This window comes from Desmodus rotundus, chromosome 12 (genome assembly GCF_022682495.2).
Source record: "Desmodus rotundus isolate HL8 chromosome 12, HLdesRot8A.1, whole genome shotgun sequence".
NCBI classification, from domain to species: Eukaryota; Metazoa; Chordata; class Mammalia; order Chiroptera; family Phyllostomidae; genus Desmodus; species Desmodus rotundus.
The window spans coordinates 7,909,327-7,925,792 of NC_071398.1; the positions used below are offsets into that span (position 1 = coordinate 7,909,327).

General features: G+C 54.2%; 1 protein-coding gene across 3 annotated transcripts in view; it reads left to right on the forward strand.

Moving 5' to 3' along the window:
• Nucleotides 1-16,466, forward strand: part of NLRC5 (NLR family CARD domain containing 5) — a 76,985-nt gene that overhangs the window by 26,653 nt on the left and 33,866 nt on the right. For all 3 annotated transcript variants that reach the window (XM_053916121.1, XM_045188368.2, XM_045188369.2), the window contains 14 exons: nt 1,940-2,008; nt 3,248-4,922; nt 5,917-6,000; nt 6,146-6,229; nt 7,608-7,691; nt 7,813-7,902; nt 8,531-8,590; nt 10,008-10,073; nt 10,577-10,660; nt 12,391-12,474; nt 13,375-13,464; nt 14,412-14,480; nt 15,292-15,360; nt 16,172-16,255. In XM_053916121.1, coding sequence (XP_053772096.1) covers nt 1,940-2,008; nt 3,248-4,922; nt 5,917-6,000; nt 6,146-6,229; nt 7,608-7,691; nt 7,813-7,902; nt 8,531-8,590; nt 10,008-10,073; nt 10,577-10,660; nt 12,391-12,474; nt 13,375-13,464; nt 14,412-14,480; nt 15,292-15,360; nt 16,172-16,255 — 2,692 coding nt within the window. The remainder of the gene's footprint in view (nt 1-1,939; nt 2,009-3,247; nt 4,923-5,916; nt 6,001-6,145; nt 6,230-7,607; nt 7,692-7,812; nt 7,903-8,530; nt 8,591-10,007; nt 10,074-10,576; nt 10,661-12,390; nt 12,475-13,374; nt 13,465-14,411; nt 14,481-15,291; nt 15,361-16,171; nt 16,256-16,466) is intronic.

Here is a 16,466-nt window from a genome sequence, read left to right on the forward strand (position 1 = left end):
GGTGTGAGGTGGCCTCTCATTGTAGTTTTGATTTGCCTTTCCCTGGTGATTGGTGATGTTGAGCATCTTTTCATGTGCTTATTGACCATTTGTATATGTTCTTTGGAGAAATGTCTGTGCAAATCCTTTGCCCATTTTTTCATCAGCTTGATTGGTTTTATGTTGTTGTTGGGTTTTAGGAGTTCTCTATGTATTCCAGATGTTAATACCTTATCAGAGATTTTCTCCCATTCTGTGGGTTGCCTTTTTACTCTGTTCATAGTGGCTTTTGATGCACAAAATTTTTGTTTTATTTTATGTTTTAAATTTTATTTATTTTTTTAGAGAGAGGAGAAGAGAGGGAGGGAAGTACTGATGTGTCAAAGAAACATCTATTGGTTGTCACTCACATGCCCCCAGGTGGGGACCTGGCCTACAACCCAGGCATGTGCCCTGACTGGGGAATAGAACCGGTGACCGAATGGTTCACAGGCTGGCACTCAACCCACTAAGCCACACCAGCCAGGGCTGATGCACAAAATTTTTAAATTTTCATGAAATCCAAATCATCTATTTTTTTCTTTAGTTGCCTGTGCCTTTAGTGTCCTACCCTAGAAATCACTGTCAAATTCCTACACAGTGAAGTTTTTGTCCTATGTTTTCTTCTAAGGGTTTTATTGTTTTAGGTATTTCATTTAAGTCCTTGGCTCATTTTGAGTGACTTTTTGCATTTAGTGTTAGGTAAAGATTCTATTTTACTCTTTTGCATGTGAATATCCAGTTTTCCATGTATTGAAAAGACTGTCATTTTCCCATTGAAATAGCCTTGGTACCCTTGTCAAAAAAACCCCAAAACATTTGCATACAAAGGTTCGTTTCTGGTGCTCTATTTATCAGTCTATACGACTGTCTTTATGCCAATACAAACTGTTTTGATTACTGTAGCTTTGTAATAGGTTTTTAAATCAGGAAATGTGAGTTCTCCAGCTGTGCTCTTCTTTCTCAAGAGTGTTTTGGTTATTTGGAGTCCCTTGAGATTCCATATGAATTTCAGGATGGGTTTTTCTATTTCTGGGGAAAAAAAGTCACTGGGATCGTGGTAAGGGTTACATCTGCTTAGAGTCTGTAGCTCGCTTTGGGTGGCATTGATATTTTAACAATATTGTCTTCCAACCCATGAACATGAGATGTATTTCCATTTACTTATGTCTTTTTAAATTTCTTTAATATTTTGTCATCTTTATTATGCAAATCTTTCACCTCCTTGGTTAACTTGATTCCCAGTATTTTATTCTTTTTGATGCTATTGTAAGTGGAATTGTTCTTGTTATTTCCTTTTCAGATTATTCATTGTTTGTGTATAGAAACGCAACTGTTTTTTGTATGTTGTATTTTGCTACTTTGCTGAATTCATTTGTTAACTCTAGAAAAACTTTTTTGGTGGAGCCTCTAGGGTTTTCTAAATGTAAGATCCTATCACCTGTAAACAGACCATTCTACTTCTCCCTTTCCTTTATTTCTTTTTCTTGCCTAATTGCTCCGGCTAGAACTTCCAGTTGTGTGTTGAATAGAAATGGTAAAAGTGGGCATCTTTATCTTGTTCCTGATCTTAGAGGAAGAAAAGCTTTCAGTCTTTCACCATGGAGTATGATGTTAGCTGTGAGTTTAGAACCTTTATTTCTGTAGATGTACTGACTTTTTACTTATAGGTGTGCATGGTAGTAACATCAGGCTTTAACAGAAAATATCCACCCCATAATCCCAGCTCCCCAACAAATCAAAACTGTTTGTCCTGGTCCCTGGTGCCTTCTGGCACTTAACACTGAGCTGCCTTCACTTGGTCCCTGAGTACGAATATACCTGTCTGCCTGCCTGTTTGTGGAAAGGAGCTCCCCAAAGGTACTGGGTACCTCCTCAGCCCCAAAGCCTCACCCCTTACTCTTTCCTTTATTTCTTCCAGGCCTCAAGCGGCCTCATCAGAGCTGTGGGTCCTCACCCCACCTGAAGCAGTCCAGGAAGCAGCACCTAGGTGTGTACCGAGGTGGGGAGGGACTTGAACTGAACATAGGGTTTGGCTTGCCTTGGAGCCAAGACACAGACCCTGGACAGTGTTTCCTGATGACAAGCCTCTAGTGGCCTAGTGACTCTTGTATTCCAAGCTACCATGAAAGAAGGATTGAATGTCCTGGGTGGGCAGAGGAGAGGGCTGAGTCTGGCAAGGAGGGCCTCTTCAATGGGCCACGAGGGGGCTAATCAACAGATAGTTCCGCTGAAGGAGCTGGAAGCATCCCAACAAGACACAGCTTTATTATTTAGCTTCTTCCAGGGACCCCCCCACCATGTCCTTAAGGTCGAGTGGACCCAAGGGAGGTGACCATCGTAACCTTAGGCCTGGGCCCTTGTTGGCCAGTTTAGGGGTGAACAGGATACCAGGGAGACCCCCCACACACACACACAAAACAGAAGCCCTTGGGGCCCATGGAGAGACAGGGAGGCTGCTGAGCACTGGCCAGGCCAGGGGGAGTAGAAGAGACAGAACTTCTCTCGTTTCCCACCAGTTGTCCAGAAGAGACTTTGTTCTCGACCACTTGTCACACCAGCTGGGGAACCCAGCCCCCATGGGGATAGCCAAAGGACTCACAGGCAGTCAGAGGATTCCCAGCAATATAAAATAGACTACTCCCTCAGGCCCCCCGGTAGGGCTCCCATGTCTCCCAACAGTGTCCCCAGTCCTTTCCCTGGGCCACCTGAGATCTCCCAATGATGCAGCATTTCAAAAGCCATTACCTGGAGCAGTAGGGGCCCAGTTCCCAGGAGCGCCATCACAGTTCCCACAGTTCTGATTGGTCAGTGCCTGCGCTGATAGGTCATTAGCACTTATCCCTGGACATTGCAGAACTGAAATATTGGGGAGGGACACAGATTATTCAGATATCACAGGAGAGGTTGTTCTGATAAGAAGTGCCCCTCTCTCCTTACCCCATCTTGTTGAAAACTTTACACCACCTATGTCTTTGCAAAGCAAAGAGAGCCGTGATCCACGCTTCCCCACTAGATGTCCTGTTTAAATGGCTGCCGGAGTCTCTGCTTCTGCAGAACCAATTCCTCCCTGGGATCTGGGTGGCACAAGAGCCCCTGTGTGCTCTTGCCAGCCCCTCTCCATATACACACAGCTGAGGCTACAGGTTCCCAATAGCCAGTACTGGGGTGAGGAGGTTGGGGGCTGGGGAGGTCCCCTGCCCTCATGCCATCTTCCTGCCCCCAGCAGATTTGGCCAAGAGGTACCTGCAGCTGCTGAGGACTTCTGCCCAGCAGCGCTATGACGGCAAGCTCCCCGGGCCAGGGCAGCCCCTCACCTTCCACCAGGCCTACATCCCCACAATCCTGCAGTGGGGCCGGGCCACTGCACCCTTCAACACTCAGGAGGGGGCCTCCATGGGAAGCCCCAAGGCAGAAGATGGCATGGACGTGAGCCTCCAGGACCTGTTCAACTCCAGGGCTGACAAGGGCCCGAGGGTGACGGTGCTCCTGGGGAAAGCCGGCATGGGCAAGACCACGCTGACCCGCTGGCTCTGCCAAAGGTGGGCCGACGGCCAGCTGGACCGCTTCCAGGCCCTGTTCCTTTTTGAATTCCGCCAGCTCAACCTGATTACGAGTGTCCTGACGCTGCCTCAGCTCCTTTTCGATGTGTACCTAAGCCCCGAGGAGGGCTCCGACGCCGTCTTCCAGTACCTGCAGGAGAACGCCAACGGGGTCCTGCTCATCTTTGACGGGCTGGAGGAGGCTCTGCACCCCTGCTCCGGCAGGGACGCTGTCAGCCCTGAGGCCCGGGGTCCAGCCCTTGCCCTCTTCTCTGGCCTGTGCCAAGGGACCCTCCTGCCCGGCTGCAGGATCATGGCCACCTCCCGTCCAGGGAAGCTGCCAGACTGCCTGCCCACAGAGGCCGCCACAATCCACATGTGGGGCTTTGACGGGCCACGGGTGGAGGAGTACGTAGGCCGCTTCTTCAGCACCCAGCCATCGCAGGAGGCGGCCCTTGCAGAGCTGCGGGCCAACAGGCATCTCCGGAGCATGTGTGCGGTGCCTGCCCTGTGCCGAGTCGCCTGCCTCTGCCTCCACCATCTGCTCCCAGGACTCTCTCCAGGCCAGTCCGCCGCCCTCCTGCCCACTGTGACTCAGAACTACGTGCAGATGGTGCTTGCCCTCAGTCCCCCTGGGCACCGGGCTACCGGCTCCCTGATGGGCCTTGGGGAGGTGGCCCTGGAGGCCCTGGAGACAGGGAAGGTTATCTTCTCTGACAAAGACATTCCTCCATCCGTGATGGCCTTCGGGGCTGCCCTCGGCCTGCTGACCTCCTTCCGTGTCTGCACAGGCCCCGGGCAGCAGCAGATAGGCTACGCCTTCACCCACCTCAGCCTGCAGGAGTTCTGCGCTGCCCTTCATCTGATGGTCAGCCCCAGGGTGGAGAAAGACGAACTCACCCGCCACGTCACCCTCAACTCCCGCTGGCTGCTGCGGACCAAAGCTAGACTGGGTCTATTAGACCACGTCCCCACCTTCCTGGCTGGTCTGGCATCCTGTGCCTGCCAACCCTTCCTCAGCCACCTGACGCAGCGGGGTGAGGCGTGGGTGGGCTCCAGGCAGGCCGAAGTCCTACAGGCATTGAGGAAGTTGGCTACCCGCAGGCTCACGGGGCCAAAGGTGATAGAGCTGTGCCACTGTGTGGGAGAGACACAGGAGCCCGAGCTGGCCCGCCTCACGGCCCGCAGCCTCCCCTACCACCTGCCCTTCCACAATTTCCTGCTGACCCACACTGACCTGGCCGCCCTGACCAACATCCTGGAGCACAGGGATGCCCCCATCCACCTAGCTTTTGAGGGCTGTCCCCTGGAGCCCTGCTGCCCTGAGGCTCTTGCTGGCTGTGGGCAGGTGGAGATTCTCAGGTGAGAGGAAGGGCAGGGCAGGACCGGGGAGGGAACTGGACTTGTGGGCATGTGGAGGCCAACCAGTCTGGCAGACCCCTGCTTGGAGGCTGAGTAAGAATCCTGAGTATCAGAACAGATAGGCTCTTCCTGTCCCTTAGCCTGGAACACAGTGAGGAAGCGTCGTGCCTCACCAGGACCTCTGGGGTCCAGCTGGCTCTCCTCTTGTGATAGTGTCTGGAGTACCCATGTTCCTCTCTCAGTCATGGGCTGGGGCCTGTTGGAGGCTGGGTGTCTTCGGGCAAGTGATTCAACCTCTCAGTCTGAGTTTCTTCATCCTGAAAACGAGTTAGTCACAATGCCTACTTCCTAGGGCTGCTGTGAAATGAGGCATGAAAACACTTCTTAGCACACTCCTGGCATGCAGCAAAGGCGCAGTGCGTGTAGTAGCTGGAGAAGAGGCTAAGCTGCAGGAACAGGGAACCTCCCACCCCACTCCTGAAACACAGCGGATTAAATAAGGGAGTGTTTTCTTTCACTCTCATGGAAGACTCAGAGTCCAGGTCAGAGGGGATGGCTCAGCTCCAAGTGGTCACACAAAGGCCTGGCTCCTTCCATCGTTGCTCCATCATCTTCTTGGACATGCTGATCTGCATAGTCAGAGCTGACTCATGGGCACATCTGTGCTCTGGCTTGGGGGGGAGGAAGAGAGAAAGCATGAATTAGACAAGCCCAGTCCCAGAAATAGAGTGCATCTGTCCACTCACATTCCAGCGGTGAGAACATAGTCATTTGGCCACACTGAGCCGCAAACCATGGCTGGGACATGCCATCCCTGGCGGGGAAACGGCGTTCCCAGCTGTAGCTCCATGCGTGGAGTGTGGGTTTTGAACAGTTGCAGTCTCTTCCATAACATGTATTAGACTGCACCCATTTCAACAAGAGCAACAACAGTTACTACTATTAACATTACAGTGTTAATGATCATTTGCCACCTTGCCTTTTCCTGTGGCAGCTTTAAGAGCAGGAGGTGTGGGGACGCCTTTGCCGAAGCCCTCTCCAGGAGCTTGCCAACAATGAGGAGCCTGAAGAAGCTGGGGTGAGCCAGGAGTTAGAACCAAGAGGGATCCTCATCCGGGGGTGCTGGCGCACTCTTTCCTTCCCTCAACCCTACACAGGGCAGATTCGGGGCCTATCCCCCTACCCATCCCCACTTCTCCCCTCTGTCTTTGCTTACCCTGTAGGTTAGCAGGAAGTAAGATCACCGCCCGAGGCATCCAGCACCTGGTTCAGGCTTTGCCCCTCTGTCCACACCTGGAAGAGATCAGGTGAGTGATCTCCAGCAGGGCTCACTGGCTGCAGGAAGAGGTCACTGCCCAGGTCTTGCATGTCCTGTGGGGTCTGGACAGTAGTTCTTCAGTGAGCTCAGAGAGAGGGGAGGCATCAGCCCAAGAACAGTCAGGGGCTGGACCCAAGTGCGAGGCTTCCAAAGACACCAAAGAAGTACCTGTCTCGTCCAGTATTTTGGGCCATTTTGAAGGAGCTTGAGTTGTGAGGCCCCCTGTCCCCTGTCTGTGACCCTGAGAGGAGGGACCGCAGTGTACAGGCAGGTGTTGGCACTGTGGGACACGTAAATGCATGGGACATGCACACACTTCTGCATTCATACATACGGGTCCACAGTTACACTTGTCTGCTCACCTAAGTATATGCCTGCCCCACGTGCATGCACATCTTAGCTGTGCATATGTGCAGCACACATGTGCACACACACTTAGATCCACGTACACATCTAAGTGCATAGGCACAAATATACTCCTGCCTTGTGTCTGTGATGAGTGGCCCAAGGAGGGTGGGGCCAGGGCGCCTCCCTAGCAGCTCACTGGCAGAACCACGGCAAGCTGGCACCTTTGTGAGATTTAGAAAAGGCACCCCTTCATCCCGGCAGGTCAGCCCTGCACTAGGGTGCACCTCTTGCTTAGTGAGGCATTAGCTAGACCACAGTTCTGCTGTCCCCTCTGCTGAGTATCTTTGTGCGTGATCACTCTGCATGGTAGAAGAGAAAATTAAGGTTGTGCTCATGAATTAGAAAAGTGAAAGTCAACAAGTTGCGTTTTTCCAAACACTTTTTCTGACCAGAGTGATCACATACAAAGGTGCCCTTGAACTCTTCGGTTCTTCTGTCCCTCCAGTAGGAACCCAGGTAGGGCTGGGCTGCGGACCCCATCTGGCTGGTGAGGAACATGAGGTCAGGAAGGAGTGCACTTGGCCTAAGGCTCGGGGCAGTTGGGGCCAGAGCTGAGGCTGAAAGTGGCCTCTCCCACACTCCAGTCTAGACTGCTCATCATCTGTGAGCCAAAAGGCCCTTCCAATAACTTGGACCTCAGGCACATCCCAGACATGTCCCTGAGAGCAGGGTCTGCTGGGTCTCCTCATCCCACCTCATGAGCCTTCAGAGCCCACATCTGGATCCCTTGAGGTGCCAGCCAGGAGCCCCCCATAGGGACTGAATAAGAACAGAAGTGAGGCCAGCAGAGGGCCTCTCCTCCTAGCTGCACATGTTGGATACCACAGAACAGGTCACTGACTCATGCTGGGCCCCACCTTGTGTCTCCCTCCATGAGGGTGGCCATGCCTGTCACCCACCAACTGGAGCTTCTAAGTGCCCCTTCACCAGGGCTAAGGGATTATTTGGTCTCCCTGCAGCTTTCAATACAACCAGCTCAAGGACCAGGAGGTGTTGAAAATCGTGGAGGTCCTCCCTTCCCTGCCGTGGCTCCGGAAGCTTGAGTAAGCAGTCCTTCCATCTGAGTCCCTGCCTGAGTCACCCTCCAACCTTGGAGAGAGAGCAGAGCTCTGGGACCCATGGGATAGGGGATTCACTTCTGATGCCTTTGCCACAATCATGCAGCCTAAGCCAGAACAGTGTCTCCACATCGACCCTACTGTGCTTGACAAAAGTGGCAGTCACGTGCCCGACTATCAGGATGCTGCAAGTCAGGTGAGCAGAAAGATTGGGAGCCTGACGTTCAGGGTCTTGAGAAAAGAGGAGGGGAGAGAAAAAAGAGAAGGCCCCCAGTCTGCAAGACGGACCTGCCTGAGTCTGTTTCACTCACTCCAGTGTATCCAGCCAGAGCCTCAGTCAGGCCTGGCACCTGTTACTCAATAAGTAGTGAATGAGTGGACAGATGGACAGACTGACGGACGGATGGATGAAGGAATGAATCAACAAATCTGGAAGCATAGGCATAGCCCAAGGAATAAGGGGCCACATGTCGCTCTCCATGGTGCTGAACTAGCGTTGCCTTTTTGGGGTTACGGGGTTAAGTGCTTTGCCTCTCAGTCCTAAAACACAGTAACTCCTAGAAAAATCTCTCAGCGTTGCTAATTGTTTTTCTCTTGTAAAAGCTGTTTTCCTGACTCTTTGAAACACTCGGGGTTCATCACGCGAGGGCACAGTCACTATTTTACATGTCTGACTTGGAGCACTTTTGCCAGTTCTGTTGGTCCGCTGTCAATCACAAAGTCGGCTTTCTCTGGCTGGTGGGGGCAGCGAGGGGTGTGCGCGCTGGGGGTGCAGTGCTGGTTTCCAGTCCACGGGTTTCATGGCTCGGTGTCTGACCCTGCAGGAAGACGGATCTCATCATCATCCTCTCCCCACCCGCAGAGGCAGCTGCAGAGCTACGTGGGTAAGAAGTTGGGGGCGGGGGTTGGGGGGAGGACGGGTCTGGGCTCATCCAGCATCATGGGGATTCTTCCTACTACTGCTGCCCTGAGAAGCGACTTCCTTGTCAGAGTTGGCAAAGAACTTAGCTTCCTCCAGCACCTCTGACCACTTCTGGCTCCTGTGGTGAGGGAGCATCCCCAGAAGCCTCAGAGGGAGGCAGACCCTGGGGATGTGGGTAGAAGAAGGCATGAAGATACTGTTATATTGATATTACTATGTGAGGGAGAGTCTTCTAACTGAAAAAAAAAGGGGGGGGAAGGCAATTATGGTACTTACGTCTTGGAGCTGTTCCAAGAATTAAATGAGATAATACATTTAAAGTTCTTAGAACACTAACAGCATCCAGCTGGCACTCTTCCAGCGGCGCATGCGTCCCGGCTTGGCATGTCCTGGATGGGCAAAGAAATGGAAGCTGGCTTTCCGTGAAAGACTACTGCATCCGTGCTGCCCACACTGCTCCCCAGCTCATACTCAGAGACATAAAGTCATGTGTCCTTGAGCATGTGCTTTCCCTGCTCCGAGCCTCACTTTCCTTGCCCATACAGTGATTCAGTGGGACCACTGTCTTTTTCCCCTCTGACTGTCTAGTGATGTGATGCCCACCACGGTAGCCCCTGGACACGTGTGGCTATTTAAATTGATATTACTTAAAGTTAAGTAAAATGGACATTTCATCCTATCAGTAACATGAGCCACATTTCATGTGCTCCGTGGCCGGAGGAGGCTAGTGGCTACCGTAATGGATGACACAGTTATAGAAATTTGACCACCGTCGCTGAAGTTCTGCGGGATGGCACTAATCTCCAGTCCTGTGGAAACCTGGTTCACAATGTCCCAGCCTCTCTACAGCCCCCAGCCTGCCCCTGGCCCAGTGGAAGAAAGCCTGGAGGTGCGGGGGCTTTTCACAGGCTGACCCACCTACGGTCCCTGCTCCCGGCCTCCTGAACCCCAGATGGTGCATCTACAAATGGAGACCACCGCACCTACACCAACAGCAGCTGCTTTTCCCTAAGCTTCAGCTCTGTGCCTATGGGGGGCGCTCGATCACACATTACTCTACACCCACCCCCCCCATCACTCTATGTGTTAGGCATTGCCCTTCCACTTTAGAAAAGAGAAAAGGGAGGCTCAGAGCGGTGATGTGACTTGCCCAAGGCCACACAGCTATAGATGGCCGAGCCAGAATTTGAACAAAGGTTCCATCTGACTTCCAACATTTTGCTCCTGCTGCTTTGCTGAATGATGCCTTCAGCACCTTCAAGCAACCGTCTTTGTTACTCATTCTCTGTGGGTCATGCTAACAAGTCTTCAGCCCCTAGAAGCCAGGAGCAGAGCTTGGAGTCCTGAGCCCAGGCCAATGCCAGGTTTGTTCTTGCCAGATCCCCAGAACTTCAGGAAAGTGTCAGCCAGAGCAGAGAGGCTCAGAGAAGAAGCCTGACCCTCAGGTACCTCAGTGGGATCCATCGCTGTAAGGGGAGGGCTGTGTCAGGGTGGAGGGTTCCTTCCCAGGGGAGGCATAGCAGGGGCAGGGAGGATAAAGGGAAAAGCAGATGAGGGGCAGGGAAAGGACACAAATCTCCCATCCTAGCCTGAACCAGGAGCATCCGGCGTAACAACAACATAATAACCGTAATTTAATAGGGTTATGTGCTGCTATGTGCCAGGCACTGTGGTATTTTACATCCATTACCCCCTGGTTACTCATTTGAAAGTTCTGCAAAGTACACATTGTTATTCCCACTTGACAGAGGAGGAGATTGAGCCTCAGATAGGTGAGGTGCCCTGTCCAAGGTCACCCAGTTACTGAGAAGCAGGCCCTGGCATTAGCCAGCAGGTCTGTCAGCCTCCTGGCTCCCCTGGCTCCCACACCTAGCAGTGGGGCTAGGAGATAGAGGAGGCGTCACGTAGCTTCTTGCCCTGAACCCCTCTGGCCCCCACCCCACCCCAGGCTGCAGGAGTGTCAGCTAACCCTGTATGATGTGGAGATGCTCATAGCCCAGCTCCGGGAAGGCCCCTACATGGACGAAGTAGAGTGAGTATCTTGGGAGGCTCCGGGGCAGGAGATGGGAGGGGAAGGTGGGGCGGTGTAGGAAGGGCCTCGGCTTGGGGTGGATGGCGTGGGGAAGGCGCCTCACTAAGAACCTGGGGGAATCAGACCATCCTAAAAGCTGCTGCATGCACTTGCCCTGTGCCAAGCGCATTTACATGCACCCTCTCCTGTAATCCTCCCACCTCTCGGACGTAAGTGCTGCTACTGTGCACCTTTTATAGAGGAGGAAATTAAGCCACAGAAAGTCACACAGCGAGGGCGAGTTCAGGCCAGGGGTCAAGTTCAAAGAGTCCTACTCCAGGCCTCATCCTCATGACCACTGTCACTGAGATCGGCAAAGCAGAAACCTCACCACACCCGTGTCTGTCTTCCCAACCATGGTCCCCAGGGTCCCCTCACCCTGTCCTCCTCCCTGACTACAGTGAGATGACCTCTTTTCTGCCTGGAGAAATTCCCATGATGCCCAGCTCCTGGGCGGAATCTTTGAGAGAGGGGCTTGGGGATTGGTGGAGGCCCTGTCAGGTCACACCGGGAGGGACCCCTGCCAGAACCGTCCCAGGAGTCAAATGTGTGAGGGTGGAGTGATGGAATGCCAGAATGTGTTTTGAGGGGAGTGGCCCACCCCAAGGTACCATGGGTAGGTGAAGGCGGCTTTGCTAACTAAAGCTTAGTTACACACCCTGGCCTGTCCCACTGGGAGAACCAAGACAAGATTAGAAAAGGTAGGTTTTACCAAATTCACATGCTTCCACCCACCTTGCCACCGCCAGCGTGCCCCCGCCGCCTGCTCTCACCCATAGCCAGGGCCCCATCACCCACCTAGTAGCACGGGCCAGTGCCCTCTCAGCTCCACCCCCGCCCCACAGCCAGTCTGTCCTCAGCCGACCTGCGCCCCACACAGCTCCCCAAACCGCCCTCTCCCCATCCACCCCCCAGCCCAAACCGCCCTCCTCTGGCCTGGGAGACCCCACCCGCCTCTTCCCTGGGCTCCGTGCTTCCACCCCGGCCACCTCCACCTGGCACAGTGTGGACTGAATTTCACTCCTACCTGTCCCCTTCACTCCCTCCCACTGCTCAGGATAAAGCCCAATCCTAAAATCTCGTGGGATCCAGAACCCTGCTCCCAACCCCCAAACCCTACCTGACCCCGCCTTCCCACTCAGTCCTCCACCCAGATGTCCTGGCTCCCTTGCAGGCCCTCACATGTGCCTTCGCGCTGTTCCTGTGACCCATCCCTTGCCTGTTGAACTCCTGGTTTTTCTAGCAAGCAGCTCAAACACCAGGGAAGCCTTCCCTGACCCCAGACTAGCTCACGCACCCCTATCACCATGGAGTTTGTCACAAGCAGCAATTATGTAGGTTGCAGCATAAGTAAATGGTTGTGGGCAGAGCCTTGGTGTCAGGCTACCTGGGTTCAAATCCCAGGTCCACCTTTGAGCAAGTGCCCTGTGTTTCAGTTTGCTCATCCGTCAGGTGAGAATACTAGTGCCTACCTCGTAGAGTTGTTGCGAGGATTAAAAATCTAACTGTTATAAAAGCACCCGGGATACTGCCCAGCAGGCCCTACGCCCGTCTTTCAACGTTCATTGTTAGGACGGTTCACTAACAGGAATGATGCTTTGCTAAAGTTAGGGAGGGACCGACCGTGTGCATGCCGAGGGTTGATGGGGACCCACCCTAGCAGCCCAGGAAAGCGGGCCCCTCTGTCTCAGCCTCTCAGGGAACCAGCTGGAGAACGAAGGCTGTCGACGGGTGGTGGAGGCCGCCTCCCAGCAGCACATCACCAGGAAGCTGGAGTGAGTGCTGCCCACCCTCTGTTGGGTAACGGGAGGGCCCTGGAGAGTCCCAGCTGGCCCCTGCCACCCCTGAGCCCTGTGCCCATGGTCACTCAGGGAGCTGCCCCTCCACCCCCTACTTTCCCCCAACTCCAGCGAAGTAGAGGTGACTCAGCCATGCCTTGCTTTTGCCTCTGACATGAGCCACTTAGTCCCCGTTATTAAAACCCCGTGGCTTGTGTTCCAGCTGGTCCTTACAACTGCCCTGGGGGAGCATGGGAGGCAGGGGTGGCGTGTTGCATGGAGGCAACATTGGGGTGTTGGATTGGGATATCGGGGTGGGGAGCAGTGTGGTAGGGTGGGGGCACAGTGTTGGGGTGAAAGGGTAGGTGGTGGGGGTAAGCTGTTGGGTGTGCTGTGGGTTGTGTGATGTGGAGTGGGGTGCCGCTTGGGTGGGTGTGCACGGGCTCAGCACTCAGCACCAAGTAGGGGCTTAGGTGGGGGCGTGTTGGCATGGGGTAGCTGATACGGAGGCTTCGCTCTGTATTGAAATCCTGGCTCTGTCACTGAGGAGCTTTGTGACCCATGGAAAGTAATGTCATGTCTCTGAGCCTCAGTTTCCCCTTTTGTTAAGTGCACGTTGAATGGTGGTTATTGTACACACCAGAAACCTGAGGCTCAGAGAGGCGAAAACAGTGAGTTGGTTCTCTTTGCTCCAGCTGGAGAACCTTATCCTCTGAGTGGGGCAAGTGGGGATGAGGCGTCTCTTGCCTCATCCACGTGAGCCAGAATCCTTTGAGACCCCCTGGTTAAGGATCCAGGACATCCCAAGAATGACAGCCATCCAGCTGCTGAGCCAGGAGGAGGGGGCTGGAGACTTCAGCCACCTGCTGATGGCTGCCCCCTTCCCCCTCTCCACAGCCTCAGCGACAACGGGCTCTCGGTGGCCGGGATACACGGCGTGCTGAGTGCCCTGAGCACCTGCCGGTCCCTGGAAGACCTGCACGTCAGGTGAGCTCACAGTGGACACCTGTCACCCAGCCCCACCTCCAGCCCAGAGCTCCCAGCTCTCCCACCCTTCTCAGTCCTGGTTGCCCCCAGAGAGCAGAACGGAATAGTCATGATACAGCTGCAGTTTCAGTGTGGAACGCAATAGGAAGGGGCATAAATGCTTTAGCTCGTCATTTTTGTAGTAAAGCTTTTCAAACATACTCCAAGGTGGGGAGGATGGTCTAACAGAACACCGTGTTCCCACCAATAATTATCAACGTTTTGTCACTCTTGCTGCATCTATCCCTTGAAAACCTAACTTTTAGAAGAGAGTTTGCCATTTTTATCCCAGTTTTTAAGAAAAAAAGAACATTCACTGCATTAAAAAACAGAAGACGGGAAGGACCCACTCCCAAATGTTATCGGTGGTCATTGTTATGTGGAAGAGATTGTGGGTGATTTTCCTTCATGTTCCTTTCACTTCTCTGGATTTTCCGAGTTCTCCACAGGGATGAAGTATGACTTCTGTAATGAGAAAAATATATACGTAACGTTCGGTTTGCCAGGCAAGGTTAGGGGTGCGCGGCTGTAAGCTACAGCCTCGCGCGGATTCTCCTGACCTGGCAGTGACCTCGCCCTGCTGGGTGAGTGCCATCTGCCGAGGGTACCACCAGTGGGCACAGGCAGAGGTTCAGCCTGAGGCCCAAACCAGAGAGACTACAGAACTGAAGTCTTGTTTCAAGGACTTGCCAGGACACGAGGGCTGATAAGTTTGTGAAATCTCTGTGGAGGAAAGACTTCAGCCTCCCCAGAAGCTCAGAGGAACTCAGGGGAGGGTCCAGGGGAAGGACTGGAGCCAAAGGCTTGGGGATGGCACCTCAGAGGTCCCTCCAGGCTGGGCTGAAACATGGTACAGAGCAGCAGGGACCCCATAAGCCTCTGGCTTCCTCCCTCTTTTCTCTCCACAGCCTCAAGCACAAAACTGTGGTCCTCACGTTTACCCCAGAGCTGGAGCAGAAGGAGGTGACCCAGGAGAGGTAGGGCCCCCACACCATCCCACCCCACCCTGGGCCAACGCCACCCCCTCCCTGGCTCCTCAAGCTGGACAGTGCCACTCAACTGCCAGGGGACCTTGGCAAATTCACGAAGGCTCAGCCAGACAGCAGGCTTAGAGGGGGATGCAGCCCTACAGGGGAGGGTCAAAGGACAGACCGCTGCCCCATTTCCCTCGTGGAGCCTGAGAGAGCCCTGTGATTCAGGGTGGAGGTGGCACTCTGGGGCAGGGGTGGAGCAGCCAGAGAGGCGAAGGCCCTTCGGCCTGAACCCACAGGGCCGCCTGGCCGATAGCACTGATTTTGGTCAGAACTTCTGGCTCCCTTAGTCATGAGGACCCTTTAGAGTGTTGGCCCCCTCCAAGGTGCCTTCCTGGATTGCCCCAGCCCAGCACATGGGTAGAGACTCAACTGTTTGCTCTCAGTGTCCACCTGCCATGTGTTCTGTAGGGTCTGAGCTTTCGGAGACTCGCTTAAAGCCAAGGCTGACGTCCCTGAAGGCACTGAGGATGATGAGGATGGGATTAATGATATTAACAGCCAGGGTTAATTGAGCACTTAGTAATTGAGCACCAAGCACCAGACTAAGAGCATTCACACACGTGCTCCCACTAAGCGCCTGAGTGATTCCCCCCAGGTTACACAGCCAGCAAGCAGAGAAGCCTGGTTGGAACCAAGGTCTGACTGTCTCCAGGCCCATGTACAGATCGGATGGTGGGAAGTGAGGCTGAGGACGGACTTTGGAGACAGTGGACAAGGCGTTTGCTCAGCCTGGCCTTGCTGTGTGTCTCCCCAGGTCTGTGTTTCCTGACAGCCTTATGCTCCAGATGCCCCCTGAGCGGCCCCGGTGCTCCCCAAGGGTCAGGTACAGTGATGACTTGCAGGTCCCGGGTGTGGGTCCAGCCTCCTCCCTTCCTCTGCACAAAGCCTGTCCCCAGCCTCCAGCCCCAGATGCTCCCTGAAGGACCTGACCTGCTGTATCCAGCAGCTGGAGCCTGGCTTCCTGGCCCCCCACCTCTCCAGCCCAGCCCACTGCATGCAGGGCTCACAAGGCAGCCCCTGAGGTCACCTTCCTCACCCAGGGGCCCCCTCCCCTTAGTGCCCCTAACCTCCAGCAACTGAGGGGTTGTGGGAACTCTGGAGGGAGAGGATGGGGAACTCACAGCCCCTTCTTTTCAGATCCTGGGTCCTGGGCTTGGAGGTTCAGCTCAGCCCCCCAGGGCACCCATCAATACTGGCCCTCTCTCTTATTCTCTGTCCATCTGTAGGTCCCTCCCTCTCTGTCTGTCTCTCTCAGTCCTGGTCTGTCCCATTTCCCGTGACCCTTTTCTCATTGTCTGTCTGCCTTCCTCTGGCACTGTGTGTGTGCACATTTGAATGTGCATCTGTCTGCTCGCTCTGTCTCGCTCCCCCCCTCCCCTCCCACCTTGGGTCTGTCCATCTTGGTCCCTTTCTCTGTGTCTCTGACTCTCTGGTGCTTCTCTGCCTGTAGGTTGTGACCCTCAGCGTGTTGTGTGTTGGTCTCTCTTTGTCTGTCTGTCTGTCTATCTGAGTGCCAGATGTGTCCCAGCCCCCTCCTGCAAGCCTCGTCCTCTGCCTGTGTGCCTGGGGTAGCTGGCGCTCCAGCCCCCACTGGGCGGGGCAGGGCTGCAGGGCTGCGGTTCTGTCCTCTGCAGGCTGGTACACTGCGGTTTGGGTGCTGAACACTTAGAGCAGCTCCGCGCCGCGCTGGGAGGAAGCTGCTGCCGGGGCCACCTTGAGTGAGTGGCTGCTATTGGGCTAATCAGTTTGTGGGTGTTGGGTTTGGGTTTGTTTTTTAAGCTTTAGATCAGCGGTTCTTTTCCTGCTGCAGTCTGGAGCCCGTTAAAGAGTATGGGGAAGGTTGTGCCTCTTCCCCTAGATGAAGGTCCCTCTCATTTGACTCCCTCTGAAGCCCACCCCTGACCCCCCTCAGGGTCACAAACTTCAGGA